We start from the raw sequence: 16,982 nt of genomic DNA on the forward strand, positions 1-16,982 counted from the left end.
TGCATCGGGAGCCCGACGTGGGATTCGATCCCGGGTCTCCAGGATCGCGCCCTGGGCCAAAGGCAGGCGCCAAACCGCTGCGCCACCCAGGGATCCCCTTCTATATTTCTAAATTTGTTATAGTGGGCATTAAGTTTATTATGATGGTACCCTGGAGACACTTGTATTAGCTAGCTGGTGTGCAGGTATGAATGCAGAGCCAAAGCCAGGCAGGTTTGCTTTCTGCTCCCTCTCATGGCTGCAGGCAGCATGTGGAAGAGCAGCAGCGAGAGGATTAGGTTATAGGGAAACTCACTTCTAGCTTCAGGACACGCAGCATATCTCCTTAGAACATGGAAAAAGTCAATCAATATATTTGCTTCAGACTAATCCAGAAATTCAGTTTTCCTCGATTTCTCGCTACATCATAAAATCAGAACAGTTCAAGGCTCTGCCCATAATATAACCTTTGAAAACAAAACTTTTCACGAGGTTTCATTTAGAACAGATAGAAGAGTGAATAGCATCTGATAAGTCCTGTGACTTGTCCAAATTTCATCTGCATTTGTTCTTAGAGAAACTACATAAATCTTCTTTGAGTTGCTTTGTTCCTAGACTAGATTAGAATCTGCCCCAATGAAGCTGGGAATCTGGAAGAAGCCCCCCACAGCCCCATAAGGCTGCCATACATGTTGGCTGAAATAAACCACATGCCTCCTGCTCTGCTTTCAGCTTGTTTTCTGGATCATTCTTCAGTTTAATTTCAAGTTAAAGAGTCTGTAACGTTGAATTCTCTTCTTTGTTCTTGATCTTGACTCCCATTCCAGTACTCTTATAATTTTTTTTTTATTATAAAAGCAGTAAATGCACAGATGGATATAAAGCAAAAGGTATCTCTACTTCCCCTCACTCTGCTGGGCCCTCTCCAGAGGTAACTAGTTTCTCATGTATCCTGCCACAAATTCAATGCATATACCAGCATTCCTTGTTTAAGCTAATGAGATCATGTTATATATATGCTTGGGACTTTTTAAATTAATATTGATACCTTTTCATACACACACATGGATTTTTCCCCCTTTTAATGTAAATCTCAACTGCCTGAGATGGCCTAGCAGGGTGAGAAGGAGAGCTACCCTAGCAGCCTGAACTCTGGTGTCTACTCCCCATTTTTCCTTAGAGTAGCTGCAGAACCGTAGGGCATCCCCTTAACCCTTCCCTGGAGCTCAGCAGTCTCCTTGCCCATACAGGTCGTGGGGAGGAGAAGGAAACTTTTTGCACCTATGGACTAAAGGTAAAGCAGTCAGACCCTTCTAGTTTTGAGAGCTGTGTGATAGGACCTCCAAAGACATCCATGTCCTAATTCTTGGAGCCTGTACTTTACACGGCAAAAGGGGCTTTGCAGATGTGATTAAGAGTCTTGAGATAGGATGATTAATTACCCTGGTTTATACAGGTAGGCCCACTGTAATCACAAGTGTCCGTATAAGAGGGAGGCAAGGAAGGCAGAGTCAAAGTAGGTGATGTGATGACAGAGAGGAGGTCGGAGGATGTGGGACCACAAGCCAAAAATTGCAGGCAGCCTCTGGAAGCTGAAAAAGGCAAGGAAGGGACTCTCTCCTAAAGCTTCCAGAAGGAATGAAGTCCTGTTGACCCCAGTTTAGAATTCTGACATCCAGAACTATAAAAAAATAAATTTAATTTGCTTTAATGTCCTGTGTTTACGGAGATTTGTACAATAGCAATAGGAAACATACAAGCCATAGGCTCATAATTCTAAAATGTCTTACAATCAAGCAAGGGAACACTTACCCTTGGCAGAAGGTAAGCAGAAGGCAATGAGGGGAGACATGTAGGGAGAAGGAGGAAGCTCTGGAGGAGTAAGGGGAAAGGCAGGGGCACAGGGCCTGGGGCTATGGAGTCTGGTGTAGGTTGGCTTCCCCTTGGGCCACCCATATAAGCCAATTCCTCTACTTAATGTTGGTCAAGGGTCTGACTTGGGGATGAAGGTCCAACGGTATGGACGCTGGTCTAAGGGTCAAAGGGATGAGAGCTGAAGGGGCAAGGGTGTGGAGTTGGATGAAGTTTGCTTCTCCTCCAAGTTCATGCTATTTTGTTGTGTGCTTAGGCAAGAATTTGGGCAAGTCAGAGCTAATGGAAGGCTGATCAACTGTCCCAGTTTGCCAAGGACTACAGGGGTTTTCAGAATGTAGGAACTTCCATTTTAAAACTGAGAGTCCCAGGCAATCTGGAATGACTTGGCCATCTCAGCTTGTGGCCTGAAAAGGTTCCCCAGCTCATGTAGGGCCTACAGGGCCATCTGTCTAACACCACCACAATGCAAAAATGACAGGCTCAATAAAAGGCTGAGAGACTGGCAGGGAGGAGCTCAGTGATCATGGGTCATGGAGCTCTCTGGAGGAGACAGTGTGGTCAGAGGAGGAGCATCTCTGAGTGCTAACGAGATCCAGGATACTGTGATGGAATGAGAGGCCAGTGTGTGAGGAAGTCCCCCTGGTGAACCCTGAAGACACCAGGGATGAGGCAGGGCTTAGGTCAAAAGGAAGGCTCAAGCCATGTGGCGAATCCTTAAGAAACTAGGCAGTCTGGCTGGGAGGTCAGGAGCCAGCAGCATGGCGGAGGGGAAAACAGATGTCATTTGAGTGACAGGAGCCTCAAAGGAGCAAAGGTACTATACTGAAGTAGAGGCGAAGCCACTGGGAAGCTGCAGGGGAAATAATGGGGATCATGGCCACATGACTGCTGGTCTTGTTGACTCTAAAATTCTGATTTGTATGCAGGTGGGGATAGATCTTTCCACTGTGGGCCCAAAATCTGGCCCTGGCTTTTGAGGGTATCACATCCTTGGCAGGACTGGGGTTCCCTGCTGAAAAGCTCTATCCTGACTATCTCTCTGCCTTAAAGCCATTTCCCAAGTCACAGAAAAGGCTGAGAGGCTCCAGGCAGGCAGTCTGCCCAGCTGATGGAGTTTCTGGAACCTCCTCTGCACAGGGCCCAAAAGGATTGGACACAAAGTTGAAGTGAGGCCGGGCTGAGGTTCTGACTGTCTGGGCTGGAATCCTGGTCCCACTGCTTACTGGCTGCAGTCCTCTGGCAAGTCCTTTCACCTTGCTGTGCCTCAGTTTCCTCACCTGTAATATGCAGAACTCAGACCTACCTCAGGGGTGCCAACACCGCCCTCACAGCATCATCGATAACATCTGCAGAATGTAGGAAATGGCAGAGTGAAATGAGGCAGGCTTTGTCCAGTGCCTCCCAATCTCTGTTCCACAATGCTTCCTGACAACGGAAAGCCAGCTTTATTTGGGGGTGACAATGTGTCCAGCTCACTTCTTTCTTTCCCAGCTTCATTGCAGTAGCTTTGTGACCTATTTCTGGCCAATAAAGTACAAAATCTGTTGGGAGAAAGGAGGTGATGGGGAAGACTTCTGCTTTTCTGATAAGAGGAAGAAACAGACGGGATGCGTGCGTGGCTCAGCAGTTGAACGTCTGCCTTTGGCTCAGGGAGTGATCCTGGGGTCAGGATCAAGTTCTGCATCAGGCTCTTTGCAGGAAACCTGCTTTTCTCCCTCTGCCTATGTTTCTGCTTCTCTCTCTCTCTCTCTCTCTCGCGCGCGCGCGCGTGAATAAATAAAATATTTTAAAAAAGAAGGAGAAACAGGGGCTGGTGCCCATATTTCTCCTTCTTGTCCTGGATACAAAGGTTATATTTGGAGCTGTGGAGGTCATATCATAATCACAGGGCTAATGCCAATGTTCTCAGGGTGGTGGTGGAGAAAGACTCGAGCGTGGGTCCCTGATGGCATGCTGAGCAGCTGGACCAGAGCTGGTGATCACCTACACTTCTTCCTGTTATATAAGGAAAAGAACTCCCAATTTGCTTAGCTACTTTATTTGGGGTTTATAGTTAATTGTAGCTGGACACATCCCTAAATGATGTTGGGGTTTAGCACGTCTAATTTAAAGGAAGTCCCTACAAAGCACAGCACATTCTAGATTCAGGTCACCTGCTTCCATCAAGTGATTTTCAAAGAGAGGAGTCAGGCGTTAAAGGACCTAGCATGAACCCCATGTTTCTGCTCCAAATAGAAATTAAAAGGGGTGGCACCAAATAGGAATGGTAGGAGCACAATGCACAGGAGTGCCTGAGGGTACCATGGGGGAGGCTGTGCTCAGCAAACTGGGAGCTGCCACTCTCAGAGCTGAAAGATAAGCAGGTAAAAGCCACTTCCCCAAGTCTGGCCCTGAGCCCAAACTCTGCTGGGGACAAACCATCTGACAGTAAAGGAAAGCTGGTCCCACCAAGTCGTTTCACCTGTCTATTTAATTGCTCACTCATAAAAGTCACAGAGCGGTTTCTGAATGATCTAGTGGCCAATGAGTACGTTTATTTAAGACTGCTGTTGCTCTCTTCTGCCAATCGCACCCGCATCCATTCAAAAGCTTCTTAAATAGCCTTAAAGGAACGAAGTCATTGGATTTGGTAAAAGCTGCTCTGCTCTTCTTCCCTCATCCGGGTCTCCACCCCCAAGCCAAGAGGGCAGACTGGAAAAATGAGATTTTTTTTAACTGAGAGTCTGGCTCCTTGTAAAAGCAAAACTGAGAAAACACACACGACAGTGATGGAGAAAGCCCGCCCCCGCCGCCCCCGCCGCCCCCGCCGCCGCGGTCGGTTCGCATCCTCCAGGCAGGGCAAGGGGCACAGGTCCCGAGGTCCCCAGGTGGGCGCCGCGGGTGGGGACAGCGGCCGCCAGGGGCCCACCCCCGCGCCCCCGCCCGGAGGCGGCGCGGCCTCGGCCAGCGGACCGGCCTGTGCAAGGCGTCCGGGCCTCCGGGGCCGCCGGGCTCGGGCCCCAGGGCCGCGGCCGCAGCCCTCGCCTCGCCCCGCGCCCTGAGCCGGGGGCCGGGAGCCGGGGGCCGGGGGCCGGGGGCCGGGGGCCGGGGGCCGGGCGCCCCTCCGCGGCGGGCGCAGGCCCAGCTCCCGCCCCGGCCCGCTCCCCGGGGGCTCCTGGCTTCCTCGGCCGCCTCCCGGCGCGCAGCCCCCGCCCGGCCCGCACTCACGCTCCACGTCGTGCAGCTTGGCCCGCTCCTCCTCCAGCTTGCCCTTGAGGCTCTCGGCCTCGCTCTTCAGCGACGCCAGCGTCTGGTTCTCGTGCAGCCCGTCGGTTGCCATCTTCGCGCCGGGACGCGGCGGGGAGGGAAGCGGGGACGCGGGTGAGCGGGCGCGCGGGCGGCGGAGGCCTGGCCGGCGAGCGGGCGGGAGCGGCCCCCGGCGCGGCTCCGGCTGCCTTCGCCCCGCCGCGGCCCCGCCCTCCGGCGCTGACGCGGGCGGTGCGAGCGGGGCCGCGGCGGCCGAACCCCCCCGCCGTGGGCCCCCCGCCCTGCGCGCCCCCCGCGGCCCCGCGCCCCCGCCCGGGCACCTGCCGCGCGCGCCCGGCGCCGTGCCCAGGGCGATGCCCGCCGCCCCCCCTCGCGCGCCCCCCCGCGCCCCCCGCGGCCCCCGCACCCCCGCCCGGCGCCGTGCCCAGGGCGATGCCCGCCGCCCCCCCCCCCCCGCGCCCCCCGCGCCCCCGCCCGGGCACCTGCCGCGCGCGCCCGGCGCCGTGCCCAGGGCGATGCCCGCCGTGGCGCTGCTGCGCACCCCGCCCCGGGAAGCGGGGAGCGTCGTGCCCATTTCACCGGCGGGAGAGCCGAGGCGCAGAGGTGATGAGATGACCTGGCGGAGGACGCGCACGTACTGCCCGGCCCCCGGGAGCCGCTGAGGTCCCGGAGCACGGCCTTCCTGGCGCCCGCGTCCCCGGCACCCGTCTCCGCTCAGGGGGACTTGGTAGGCTGCGGCGCGGCTGCTTCCTGCAGCGCAGAGAGCGGGGAGCGGGCAGCGAGGCCCAGGCCGCACCACGGATGGAGACCCGGCCTCGTCCTGGGAAGCCCCGGTGCTCCCCCCCAGCGAACCCGAAACTTGCCTCCCTGTGCGCTTACGTAGAAGTCCTGGTGCCAGGCACTGTTCCAAGCACTTTGCGTTAATAAATCACAACAGTCACCCTGAATGGATACTGTTATCCCCATTTCACAAATGAGGACACTGAGGCACAGAAGGGTTATATGATTTGCTTGAGTCACACTCCCAAGAAAGAGGTAAAGGTAGGATTTGGACCTAGACAATGTGGCTCCATTCAGCTACATGCCTGGCGACTTAAGTGTGGAGGAGCCAACGCATTGCTTCTCCCTTTTGCCTGTCCATGACCTTGCATGTATGTGTGTATGTGTGCATGTGTGCAAAATGGGAAGGTGGATTAAGGTTACAAACTCTAGAGCATGGGACGCCTGGGTAGCTCAGCGGTTAAGAGTCTGCTCTCTGCTCAGGACGTGATCCTGGAGTCCTGGGATCAAGTCCCGCACTGGGCTCCCGGCGTGGAGCCTGCTTCTCTCTTTGCCTCTCTCTGTGTCTCTCATGAATAAATAAATAAAATCTTAAAAAAAAAAAAAAAAAAACTCTAGAGCAAACATTCCCAAACAGGATTTGGGGGTATGTCCTCACCCCTCCCTGCCTGAGGAATCCAGCTTCTACTTGCTGTCCTGGGCAGCTGTTTACCAAAGAAAAGTTGGAAGTAATCTGTATTAATCTATACATGGTCGTCTAGAGGTTAGATTCTGAGCTCAGTTTCCTTCGCTGGAAAATCTACTTCCTAGGGCTATTAGGAGAATTAAATAAGATCATGTGAATGAACTTTTTAGCAGCTTCTCCATCATAGCAGATACTATTAACTACCAGCTCCCCTTTCCCTTCCCATCAGTAGAAGTTCATTCATCAATTATTCTCAGTATTTAGCATGATTACTGGTATATTGTAGGTACTCAGTTAATGTTAGTTCATTAAGTGGATGTATAAAACAGAATATATGCAATATATAATTAAAAATAAAATAAATATAAAATATGAATATAAAATATAAATGCTTAGATATATACAACTATTTATAAAAGCAAAACTATTACATCTGCCTCAGAGTTTGCAGAGCAAAAGTTTAAGAGCAGAAGTTGTAGCTAGGTCATATCGCCTGAGGATAAATCTAGGCTGTGTTGTGTGGCCTTGAGTGATTTACTTAACTTCTCTGCATCAGGCTCCTTATCTGTAAATGGATAACATCTCAGGCCTCGTCAGGGGCTACGCAGGGCATTCAGACCTGTGCCTGACACACAGTATTTGCTCATTATTATTAAGGCTCCATGATACACTTGAGCAATTCACATGAAGTAATTTAAATGAAACACTAGGTCCTGGGAGGCACTTCTCACCAGGGTCACCTCAGAAGGCCTAGCCCAATAGCCTCCTCTCCTCATTTCCTCGTGATGCCTTATGGCCCATCATGGGATGTGTGCCTGCTTCAGGGTCTGCCTGTGTGTCATCTGGGGTGAGCAGAGATTCACACTGGTGTGTGCCCTCCTCTGAGGTTCTCTCTGTTAAACAAATCCCAAACACCCTCCATTCTGAAGGGTCTACCATCTAGAGATAAGGCCATGCGACTTCTTAATAGATGGGAAAGTTTGCAAAGAGCCTTTCTGTACTTCGGTTTTAACTTTTTTATAGGTAAGGAAGCTAGAAATGAGAAAAGTTGAGGTCTCCTACATTTTGGCAGGGGTGGAGTTACAGTTCCCTGTTCATGAAAAGGGTCCACTGGGGGCTACACGTTTGCAAACACCCAGGTAAAAATTAGCTACCAGTCATTTGGATGTCTCACCCACAACAGGGTGTCTGAATAGTTGGGAATGAATATTGGGAACCCTCAAGTGCTTGTGGAGATAGCCTGTGACAGTTTCCTGGAAAATATCTCCAGGCCAGAGCCTCTGCCCTGGGAAGAATCTATGATGCTGCAGGATATGACGATGGGGACTCTGGGCTCCTTGTGTCCACAGAAGTTGTTTAAAAAATAGAAGAGCTAAGATGAATAAATAGCACTTCTCCAGGATGGTAGGGCCACCGGAAAACAGGCTTATTTTAAGAACTGAACGTCCTCTGTTTGACGATGTGCAGAGCCATGTTTAGAACACAATGTGCTTGCTGCAGGGAGAAGTCCATTACACTAAGCCTGATCTTGTGATATCAGGATTATTATGCTGTCCCAAAGCCTGTATGTCACTCTGGGCTGTTTACTTGCCATTTGCTTTACAGTGATATATTTTTTTAAGATTTTATTTATTTATTCATGACAGACACAGAGAGAGAGAGAGAGAGAGACACAGGCAGAGGGAGAAGCAGGCTCCATGCAGGGAGACTGACATGGGACTCGATCCCGGGTCTCCAGGATCACACCCCCGGCTGAAGGCGGCCCCAAACCGCTGGGCCATCGAGGCTGCCCACGGGGATATTTTTTTTAAATGTAATTACTATCAGGAGTTACAATGGGACCAAGAGAATTAATACTGCCTTTTCCTCTTCAGTTGGATAAAATGTAAAAAATCACCTTTCCTCTTTTTTCTTATTTTTTATTTTTTATTTTTATTTTTTTTAATGGATGTACTGCCCCAAGGCACCAGCGCCTGGTCCTCCCAGCCTGTGCGTGCAGAACCCTGGCCAGCAGGTGCCCCACAGCCTCCCAGGAAGGATGGGGCAGCTCACTGGAGGATGAAGCCTGTCTGGTGTGGAGGCAGCCCCGGCGGGGGTCTCTGGGGAAGAGCCGGTGGGTATGGAGACATGAACTGTGCAGAGAATCCTTGCTGGGGGGTGGGGGGGTGGGGGCTGTTTAAAATGTGTGGCTAATTGGGGGTTTCCAATTGGACTTTTGGAGAAGCATGTTTTACCATTTTTGGCCAGGTGAGGGCTCTGCTCAGCCATAATACCTAGCACTACTGCTTTGCAAATACTCTTGAGAAAGGACTGATTTCTGGGGCTTCCGCCATTCTATGGGCATTTTGCTGCAAAACCTGAATAAAGCCTGTGTGTAACCACCTCTGGTGAGGACTGATTTGTGTTCTTTGAAAAACATAAGGATTTATATTCAGTCAGTCCTTAGTCCTCCCTGAAATCTTAGGCCTAAGGAACACTTTTCCTTGAACTTAACTTTGGCTACTAGGGAAGCCCTGTAGGGTTCAGTCTTCAATAGAGCTGTTCCTAGGGAAAGCTGGACCATGGCCTTTGGAGGGGCATTTCCAGGCTGTTTGTTTGCCAGAGTCTCTTTTGTCTTGGTTGTTTGCCTAGCAGACAGACAGCAGTAGCAAGAAGCATTAGCACTAAAAAAGTAGCAATAGCTAAAACGTTCATTGAACACAGCCTGTGCTGGGTACTGTTTTAAATATTTTATCAAATGAACTCATTTAATTCTGACAAAACCCTATGAGACAAATGCTAGTATTCCTATCTTATATAGGGGAAAACTGACCTCCGCCACCTAGGTACATAGCTAGGATTTGAACCCAGGAGGTCAGAGAATCCACACCTTGAACCACCGTGCTATTATACTGCCTCACTTAGCCTCAGTGTGCTGAAAATGTTTGGTTGTAAGCTGATTTTATGGCAACTCCTCTGTCACAGGAACCTGACATGAGACATCATTTTAAAACAGATAACCACTTTTTTTTTAAATGGCACTTACGATTTCTGCACATGTTGAACAGTAGCTGAGCTGTTGAGATTTCTTGAAAACGGGTCTCAGAGCCCGTTGTTTGAAACATTTGTCACAGGAGCCAAACACATTAACGAGAAAGGTCTGATCACACATTTTTTATCCAAAATGAGGCTGAAAGAGAGAGAGAGAGAAAGGGATGTAGGTGCATGAGAAAAGCCAACAGAAACAGCTTTTTAAAATCTCATCTTCCTTTGGTCACGATGGTTGCTCAGCCTTTCTACATGTGGGATAAAGTATATGAGTTAATTTATAACCTTTGATTTATTACAACGTGCTGGGTCAACACCAACTTGTTTATTTAATCAGTAAGAAAGCATCAGACAATAGGTTTTCCGGGGTTACCATTTAACTGGCTATTTTGGCAGGTTACAGACATGGACACAATTGATCTCTGCAGCACAATATTAATCCTGTGGGGCTCCACGGTGGAGAGCATTATTATAATGGATACTACAGTTTAAAACTTAAAAAAAATCCTCCCCTGATGGTAAACATTTGGAGTAAAGAAGAGAGTTAGAAAATGGCAGAGCCTGATCTCAACTAATATTGTAAGGCTGAGTAAACACAGTATTGGTTCTCTGCAAGGGACACATCCCACTTATTAAACATTTGACAGTCATAGACCCAGGGCTCCTGTCTGTCCATCCCGAAGTCAACAGACAGGCCCAGGCCACTGAAGGGAAGGTAAACTTACAGAAGCAAAACCATCTGGTGGCTGAGGGTGCTAGCTCTGGCTGACCAGATCCTGGTGCCACTACTTGAGCAAGTCATTCGAACTCTCTGGATCTTTGCTAATCAATCAAATGGGGATCTTAACATCCACAGTCACAGGATCATTGGGGGATTTATAAAAGTGCATAAAGCTTAGCTCAAGGAGGAAATAGAGTGAGTGCTCCATAGATGTTAAGCTGCCCTGAGAGTGGCTGTGGTAGCAGCGGCAGCAGGGGCGGGGGATGAGGCTGGAGTTGTGGAAAAAGCAGAGGTGAGCCTGTGACCACATTTCAGGCAGAGCACGATGAAGGCCTTACATGAAGCAATGATGTAGGATGGATTTGACCATGCTTACAAAGAAGGAGCTAGACTTGGTGATGTGTGGGGACAAGGAGGGGGAGAGGTCTATGATGCCTTCTGAGTTTCTGGGAGGCTAGACATTGCAGTGCTACTGTTGGAGAGGACGACAAGCAGGTTAAAGGGGGGAGGGCCCAGCCATCGTAACCAAGCCAATTTAATAGGTGTTTCGAAGAGGGGGCCACATCGGGGTTTGAAGAAATGACCCCCTTAGTAGAGGATGGTTTTGTCCCCTCTCCCACAAAGAGACTTTGGGACACTGGTCTGAACATTTCAAGAAAGCCAAATTTCTGAGGAACATATTTGTAGGGCAGGTAGCAGCGGGGACACCTTGAAGGGAGAATGTCTACCATACAGATGTCACCATCGGACTAGAGGAAGAATGGGGAGAATGAATTGGGTTGAACTCCTCCAACAAAGGGGCAGTAGTTCATGAGATCTCTAAGGAACAGGGGAGTAGAGGATAGTCCTTTACGGATGAGAGATCAGAAGGAAACCAGCTACTGACCAACCACCACAGCGTGCTTGCCCTGACTGCTCACAGCCACCCTAGGAAGGAAGCAGACATCGGTGGTGTAGCCGAGGACATGCCTCGGGATTAAATACGTTCAAGGTCAGCAGTGAGGCCTTTATGTGGTGGGACTCTACAACCTTTCTCGTGGAGCTGGCACAAGCAGGCTGTTCTGCCTTTTCATAAAACATGAATTAAAGAAAGCAAAATGGGGGACACCTGGGTGGCTCAGTAGTTGAGCATCTGCCTTCAGCTCAGGGCATGATCCTGGGGTCCTGGGATCGAGTCCTGATCAGGCTCCCTGCAGGGAACCTACTTCTCCCTCTGCCCATGTCTCTGCTTCTCTCTCTCTGTGTCTCTCATGAATAAATAAACAAATTTTTAAAAACAAAAGGTAAGAAAGAAGAGAGAAAAAAGCAAGCAAGCAAAAGGGCCTGGGCACTGGAGCCTAGCCTTTGGCAAGGACCTGGTAATGTCCCCCACTGTCCACGCCTGCCAGTCACAAGGGCATGCTGAAGACAGCAAGTAAGAGCATTAGGAAGGTGAGCCATGGGTTTTTCAGCAAGGGAGCAACGTCATTCAAGTGGATTATTCCAGCATTTGTGCTTCCAGAAGTAGGTCAGAGAGAGAATGTACTGCAGGAAAATTGACTAGGTTAATAGATTGTTATCATGTTTTGGGGAAGAGGAGATGAGCTCTGGGCAGAGTGGCAGCTGTGGGAACGGAAGGTGAGAGGAACGCTGGGGCTGAGTGGAGAAGGAATCCAAGGATGGCTAGAAGTTGTGGGAGAGCAAGAAAAAGGGAAGGAGAAAAAAACGCCAATATTCCAAATCTGGAGAGAGACACTCTTCTCCTTCCCAGACTGAATTTTAAACTTTTTCAAGCGATGAGAGCTGCACATGTTTATCATAAATAATTGGGAACAGAAGGATGTGAAGAAGGAAAATTAATCACCTACATGCCCTGTACTAACAGTGATTAACATTTTACATTTACATTTTCTTCTAGTGTCTCCATAAACATATGCTTATACTTTTTTTAAAAAATTGGAACTGTATGTCATATACAATTTTGAACTTTAGTTTTTTGCTTACTAGTATTTTTGTCTACCATTGTGTATGGCACGTTGTGCCATTTGTGCCATTATGTATTCTTAGAAAACATCATTTTCTCACAGAGACCACAAGTCTTAAGACATATTGACCTTAAATTGCTTCATGCAGCTAGCATTTTAGATGTGGTTGGTTAAGCATGGGCAAGCTACAAAGTAAATTTGAAGTATTACGATATTTAAAACTATAAATATTCTACATGGGCATTGTAGAGTCTGGAAAAAAAATAAAGAAGGCATAAGGAAGAAAATAATCACCTATAATCCCACTGCCCAGAGAGACTCCTGGTCCACATTTTGGCAGATGCAAGAGTAGGTTTTATATTTTTTATATACTGATGTTTTTCATTTAGCATTTATGTCATGGCCAAAATTTTTTTTAAAGATTTTATTTATTCATTCATGAGAGACACAGAGTGAGAGGCAGAGACGAGAGGCCAGCTGCCTGCAGGGAGCCCAATGTGGGACTCGATCCCAGGATCCTGGGATCACAACGTGAGCCAAAGGTAGATGCTCAACTGCTGAACCACCCAGGTCCCCCTATCGTGGCCAAATTTCATCGTAGTGCATTCTACTATCTTCATTGTCAATAATCCTTTTTATGATGAAGGAACTTCTAACAGCTAGAACAAATGCTTCCAATGAGCATTTTGACAAGATAAAAATGCTGCATTTTAATAAGCCTTGACATGAAGTTGTTCTACAGTAGTCCTAGAACTTATCAAACCTTCCCCTAACCCCAAGACAAGCATGAAATTTCTTTGCAGTGTGTTACCTAAATATATACTTTAAAGTTACCAAAAACCCCACCACCCCATATATATTCTTATAAGAGTACAGACGAAAGATAGAAAGTCAGAAGTCAAAGTCCCTCCTACCTGCTCCGCATTTTCTCTCCATATTTAGATTTGGTGTATTGTATATTCTTCCAGACTTTTCTAACATCATAGATAAAGCTTGTGAGTTACACAAATACGGCTGTCAGCTATTTGCTTTTTTTCACCTAATTTATTCTGTTAGTACTTACCTGATCTACTTAGATCTACTGTTCTTTGGTAACAGCTTTAGTTTTACTCTGTACCGTGTAGTATCATAATTTGTTAAGCCAGCCTCTTATTACTGAATATATAGGGTATCAAATTTTACTTTTAGAATAATGCTTTATTGACCCAATTAAAAGTGAGCAAAACAACCCCCATGAATTGCTGCCAGGAATGTAAAATGGTGCAGCTGCTGTGGAAAACAGTTTGGCAGTTACTTAAAAAGTTGAACAGAGGGGTGCCTGGGTGGCTCAGTGTCTGGGTGTTACAGGTCATGATCCTGGGGTCCTGGGATCGAGTCCCACATCGAGCTCCTTGCATGGAGCCTGCTTCTCCCTCTGCCTGTGTCTCCGCCTCTCTGTGTCTCTCATGAATAAATAAATAAAAATCTTAAAAAAAAAAAAAAGTTGAACAAAGTTGTCACCACATGACCCAGCAAATCCACTCCTAAGTATATATGCTCATATAACTGAAAACACCTGCTCACATGAAAACTTATACAGGAACGTTTGTAGCAGCATTTAAGCCCAAAGTAGAAACAGCACAGATCCATCAACTGAGAAACAGATAAACAAAAATGTGGTATATCCATACAGAATGTTATTTGGCAATAAAAAAGAATGCAGTTCTGATCCACGCTACAACATGGATGAAGCTTGCACATATGCTAAGTGAAATAAGCCAGACACAAAAGGCCACTAACTGTGACTCCATTTATATGAAATATCCAGGATAGGCAAATCCGTACAGATCAAAGGTAAATTAGAAGTTGCCAGTAAACTGGAGGAGGAGAGAATGGGAAGTGACAGCTTAATGGGTATGAGGTTTATTGTCTGGGATGATGCAAATGCTCTGGAATTAGATAATGCACATCATTGTGTATATACTAAAAACCACTGAAATGTGTGCTTTAAAATGCTGAGTTTTGGGGCATCTGGGTGCTTCAGTCAGTTAGTTATCTGACTCTTGATTTCAACTTGGGTCATGATCTCAGGTTGGCGGGGATCGAGCCCCACATCAGGCTCTGCACTCAGCGGGGAGTCTGCTGGTGATTCTCTCTGTCCTTCTCCTTCTGACCCTCCCCACTGCACTCTCTCAATCTCTCTCTCTCTCTCTCTAAGATAAATAAGTCATTCTAATCAATTTTAAAATAAACAAAATGCTGAGTTTTATATGCGTTATCCCATTAAAAATTATTTTTAAAACATGAGACTTTGAACAGACACTTCACAAATGCAGACATTCATATACTCAATAAATATTGAGTCTCAATACTCAATAAATATGGTCTGAGATCCAGCCCCATGAAGGGCTCCAAACTCAGCAGGAAAGGGGAGCTGGGGAGGGGAGGTGGGTCTGCTTGGGATTTTCTTTCCTCTTTTCCCTTTGCTCCTCCTCCGGCTCATATGCACTTCTGCTCTCCCTCTAAAATGAATAAATCTTTAAAAAAGAAAGAAATCGGGCAGCCCGGGTGGCACAGCGGTTTAGCGCCGCCTGCAGCCCAGGGCGTTATCCTGGAGATCCGGGATCGAGTCCCACATCCGGCTCCCTGCATGGAGCCTGCTTCTCCCTCTGCCTGTGTCTCTGCCTCTCTCTCTCCTGCTCTGTATCTTTCATGATTAAATAAAAAATAAAATAAAAATTTAAAAAAGAAAAAAATCCTCTTCCTATTCCATAAGCTGCATTCTGAGGCTTATATTGACATGTAAAGTATTACCTGGATCAATTTTTTTAAACTGATTATATGACTTTTACAGATGCCTAATTTTTCCCCCTTAGGCTAACACTAAATATATTTTTTAATTTACTCATTTATTTATTTATTCACGAGAGACACACAGAGAGAGAGAGAGAGAGAGGCAGAGACACAGGCAGAAGGAGAAGCAGGTGGGGAGCCTGATGTGGGACTCGATTCCGGAACTCTGAAGGCAGACGCTCAACCACTGAGCCTCCCAGGCATCCCCACACGAAATGTATTTTTAAAACAAAACACCTTCCTATTATTTTGAAAGAAATCCATGTGGGTTGTAGAGCAATTACAACATGCGGATTCACCACCACCACCATCCTTCACCAATGCTCCCTCCTCACAGAATGCCCAGTTAGCACCTTGGTGTGTGCACACGAAACACTTACGTGAGCATGCAGGAAAGCCTGAGTATGCTAATATACTGTTAGCACATACATACCTTCCACAGGGTCAACACTCGGAGCCCCCAGCTGAGGAGTCAGAGCTGCAGCATGAAGGTGAAGGTGCAAAAGCAGAAGCTGCACCTCTAATCTCCTTATCTGGGCATCCAGGCTCAGAGGCTTTGTCCCTTCCCAGGGGCACTCACTGCCGATGGCAACCTCCTGCCCGTCCACAGCAGACGCCCTCGGCACCTCTCTCCACCTGTTTCACAGGCTGTTCTCCTTCCACAGCAAGAGGCGGCCTTGGCAGGTTTGGCCTTGGCAGGTTTGGCCTTGATGAATCCACGCTCTGCCCCACTGAGCAACTCTGACATTCACCCCTAACTGTAGTCAGCACTCTTCTGGGCCCGCTCAGTCCTCGTCCCACCAGCACCTCTTCGTTTTGGCCATTCTTCCCACCTTCAGTTTTGTGGGGCTGATGGGGATGGGAGATGCGTGCTCCTCTCCCTTCTCCATGCATGACTTTCTCTGCCTCTGCAGGCCCCCTCATCTTGTTCCCAAACAAGATCTGCTCCTTCCCCAGGCTGACCAACACCCTCCCCCCACCCTCCGCCCCCCACCCCCCTACCCCCCTCTGCCAATCCTGCTGCCTCTAATAGGATCTTGCTCCTGCAGCTCATCCCATCCCATCGAGATGAGCAAGGGGATGAGCAAGATGTGGAGCTGCTCTCCAGGAGCTCACAGGGTAGCAAAGGAGATGGGCAATGTTATCAGCTGAGAGCCCGGGGTGCATGTTGAAAAACAGGCAGCCCCAACTTATGGGAACCGGAAAGGAAGGGTGATGGGGAGCAGAGAAAGGGCACAGAGTACAGGGAACCAGCTGCGGAACTTATCTGAGAACTGAATCTCATGGTCCCGTCCCTCGTGGCACACTGTGGGACGGGAGGGACTTGGCCACACTGTTCTCCAGATACGGTTCCTCCACTCCCTCTCCTTGAGGGAATAGCCTGTTCTACCCTTTGAAGTAAACAACCTTTTCTCTGCTTCTCAAAGCTGATCATTCCTATAGCCAATCTGCTAGCCCTCTTAATAAAAGCTGGGTGAGACAAAACCTCAGGGTTCGAGTCTGGTCCAAGTTGAAGTCCGAGTCTCGGATAAGTGTTTCATGTGCCCCCAGATTAAAATTCAGTGATTCTCTCAGTCTCTCTTTATAGCCTCTGACTATCCTGGCTCCGTGGCAACAGAGAAGTCTGCGGATGCCGATCAGAAACCCAGCCAAGTCTCTGCTGATGGCCCCTTCTCTCGCCGTTGGGGAGCCCATGGAGACACAGCCTGGGTCGGGACTTGGGGCATATTTATTTCCCCTCTAAAAGTGTTTATACATATTTTATGAGATACTATGTATCTAATAAAGATTCCAGCATCTTTAAGAATACAATCCTTAAAAAAAGTCATAAATGTTGTGCACTTAATAAAAATGTAGTCTCCTAGCAATTAAA

At 48.2% G+C, this 16,982-nt stretch overlaps 1 protein-coding gene and 1 long non-coding RNA gene across 5 annotated transcripts in view; one reads left to right on the forward strand and one right to left on the reverse strand.

Annotated features, from left to right (window-relative positions):
- Positions 1-5,704, reverse strand: part of GNB5 (G protein subunit beta 5) — a 42,082-nt gene extending 36,378 nt beyond the window's left edge. The window contains exons 1-2 of one of the 3 annotated variants that reach the window (XM_035708804.2): positions 5,583-5,704; positions 5,062-5,173 (exon numbers count right to left, since the gene is read on the reverse strand). In XM_035708804.2, the coding sequence (XP_035564697.1) occupies positions 5,062-5,173 (112 nt within the window). In that variant the 5' untranslated portion in view covers positions 5,583-5,704. Of the gene's footprint in view, positions 1-3,157; positions 3,201-5,061; positions 5,274-5,582 lie in introns of those variants that run through there. The other 2 variants (XM_025472772.3, XM_025472771.3) reach the window with 2 other exon arrangements.
- Positions 5,705-7,312: 1,608 nt separating this feature from the next.
- Positions 7,313-16,921, forward strand: LOC118352887 (uncharacterized). 2 transcript variants are annotated; one of them, XR_004810789.2, is made up of 3 exons: positions 7,313-8,129; positions 8,529-8,678; positions 16,685-16,921. It is a non-coding gene; the product is annotated as an uncharacterized LOC118352887 (long non-coding RNA). The 2 variants fall into 2 exon arrangements; XR_004810790.2 differs by lacking the exon at positions 7,313-8,129 and adding an exon at positions 8,155-8,378.
- Positions 16,922-16,982: the final 61 nt, after the last annotated feature.

The sequence above is a fragment of the Canis lupus genome, chromosome 30 (assembly GCF_003254725.2).
Source record: "Canis lupus dingo isolate Sandy chromosome 30, ASM325472v2, whole genome shotgun sequence".
Classification (NCBI taxonomy): Eukaryota; Metazoa; Chordata; class Mammalia; order Carnivora; family Canidae; genus Canis; species Canis lupus.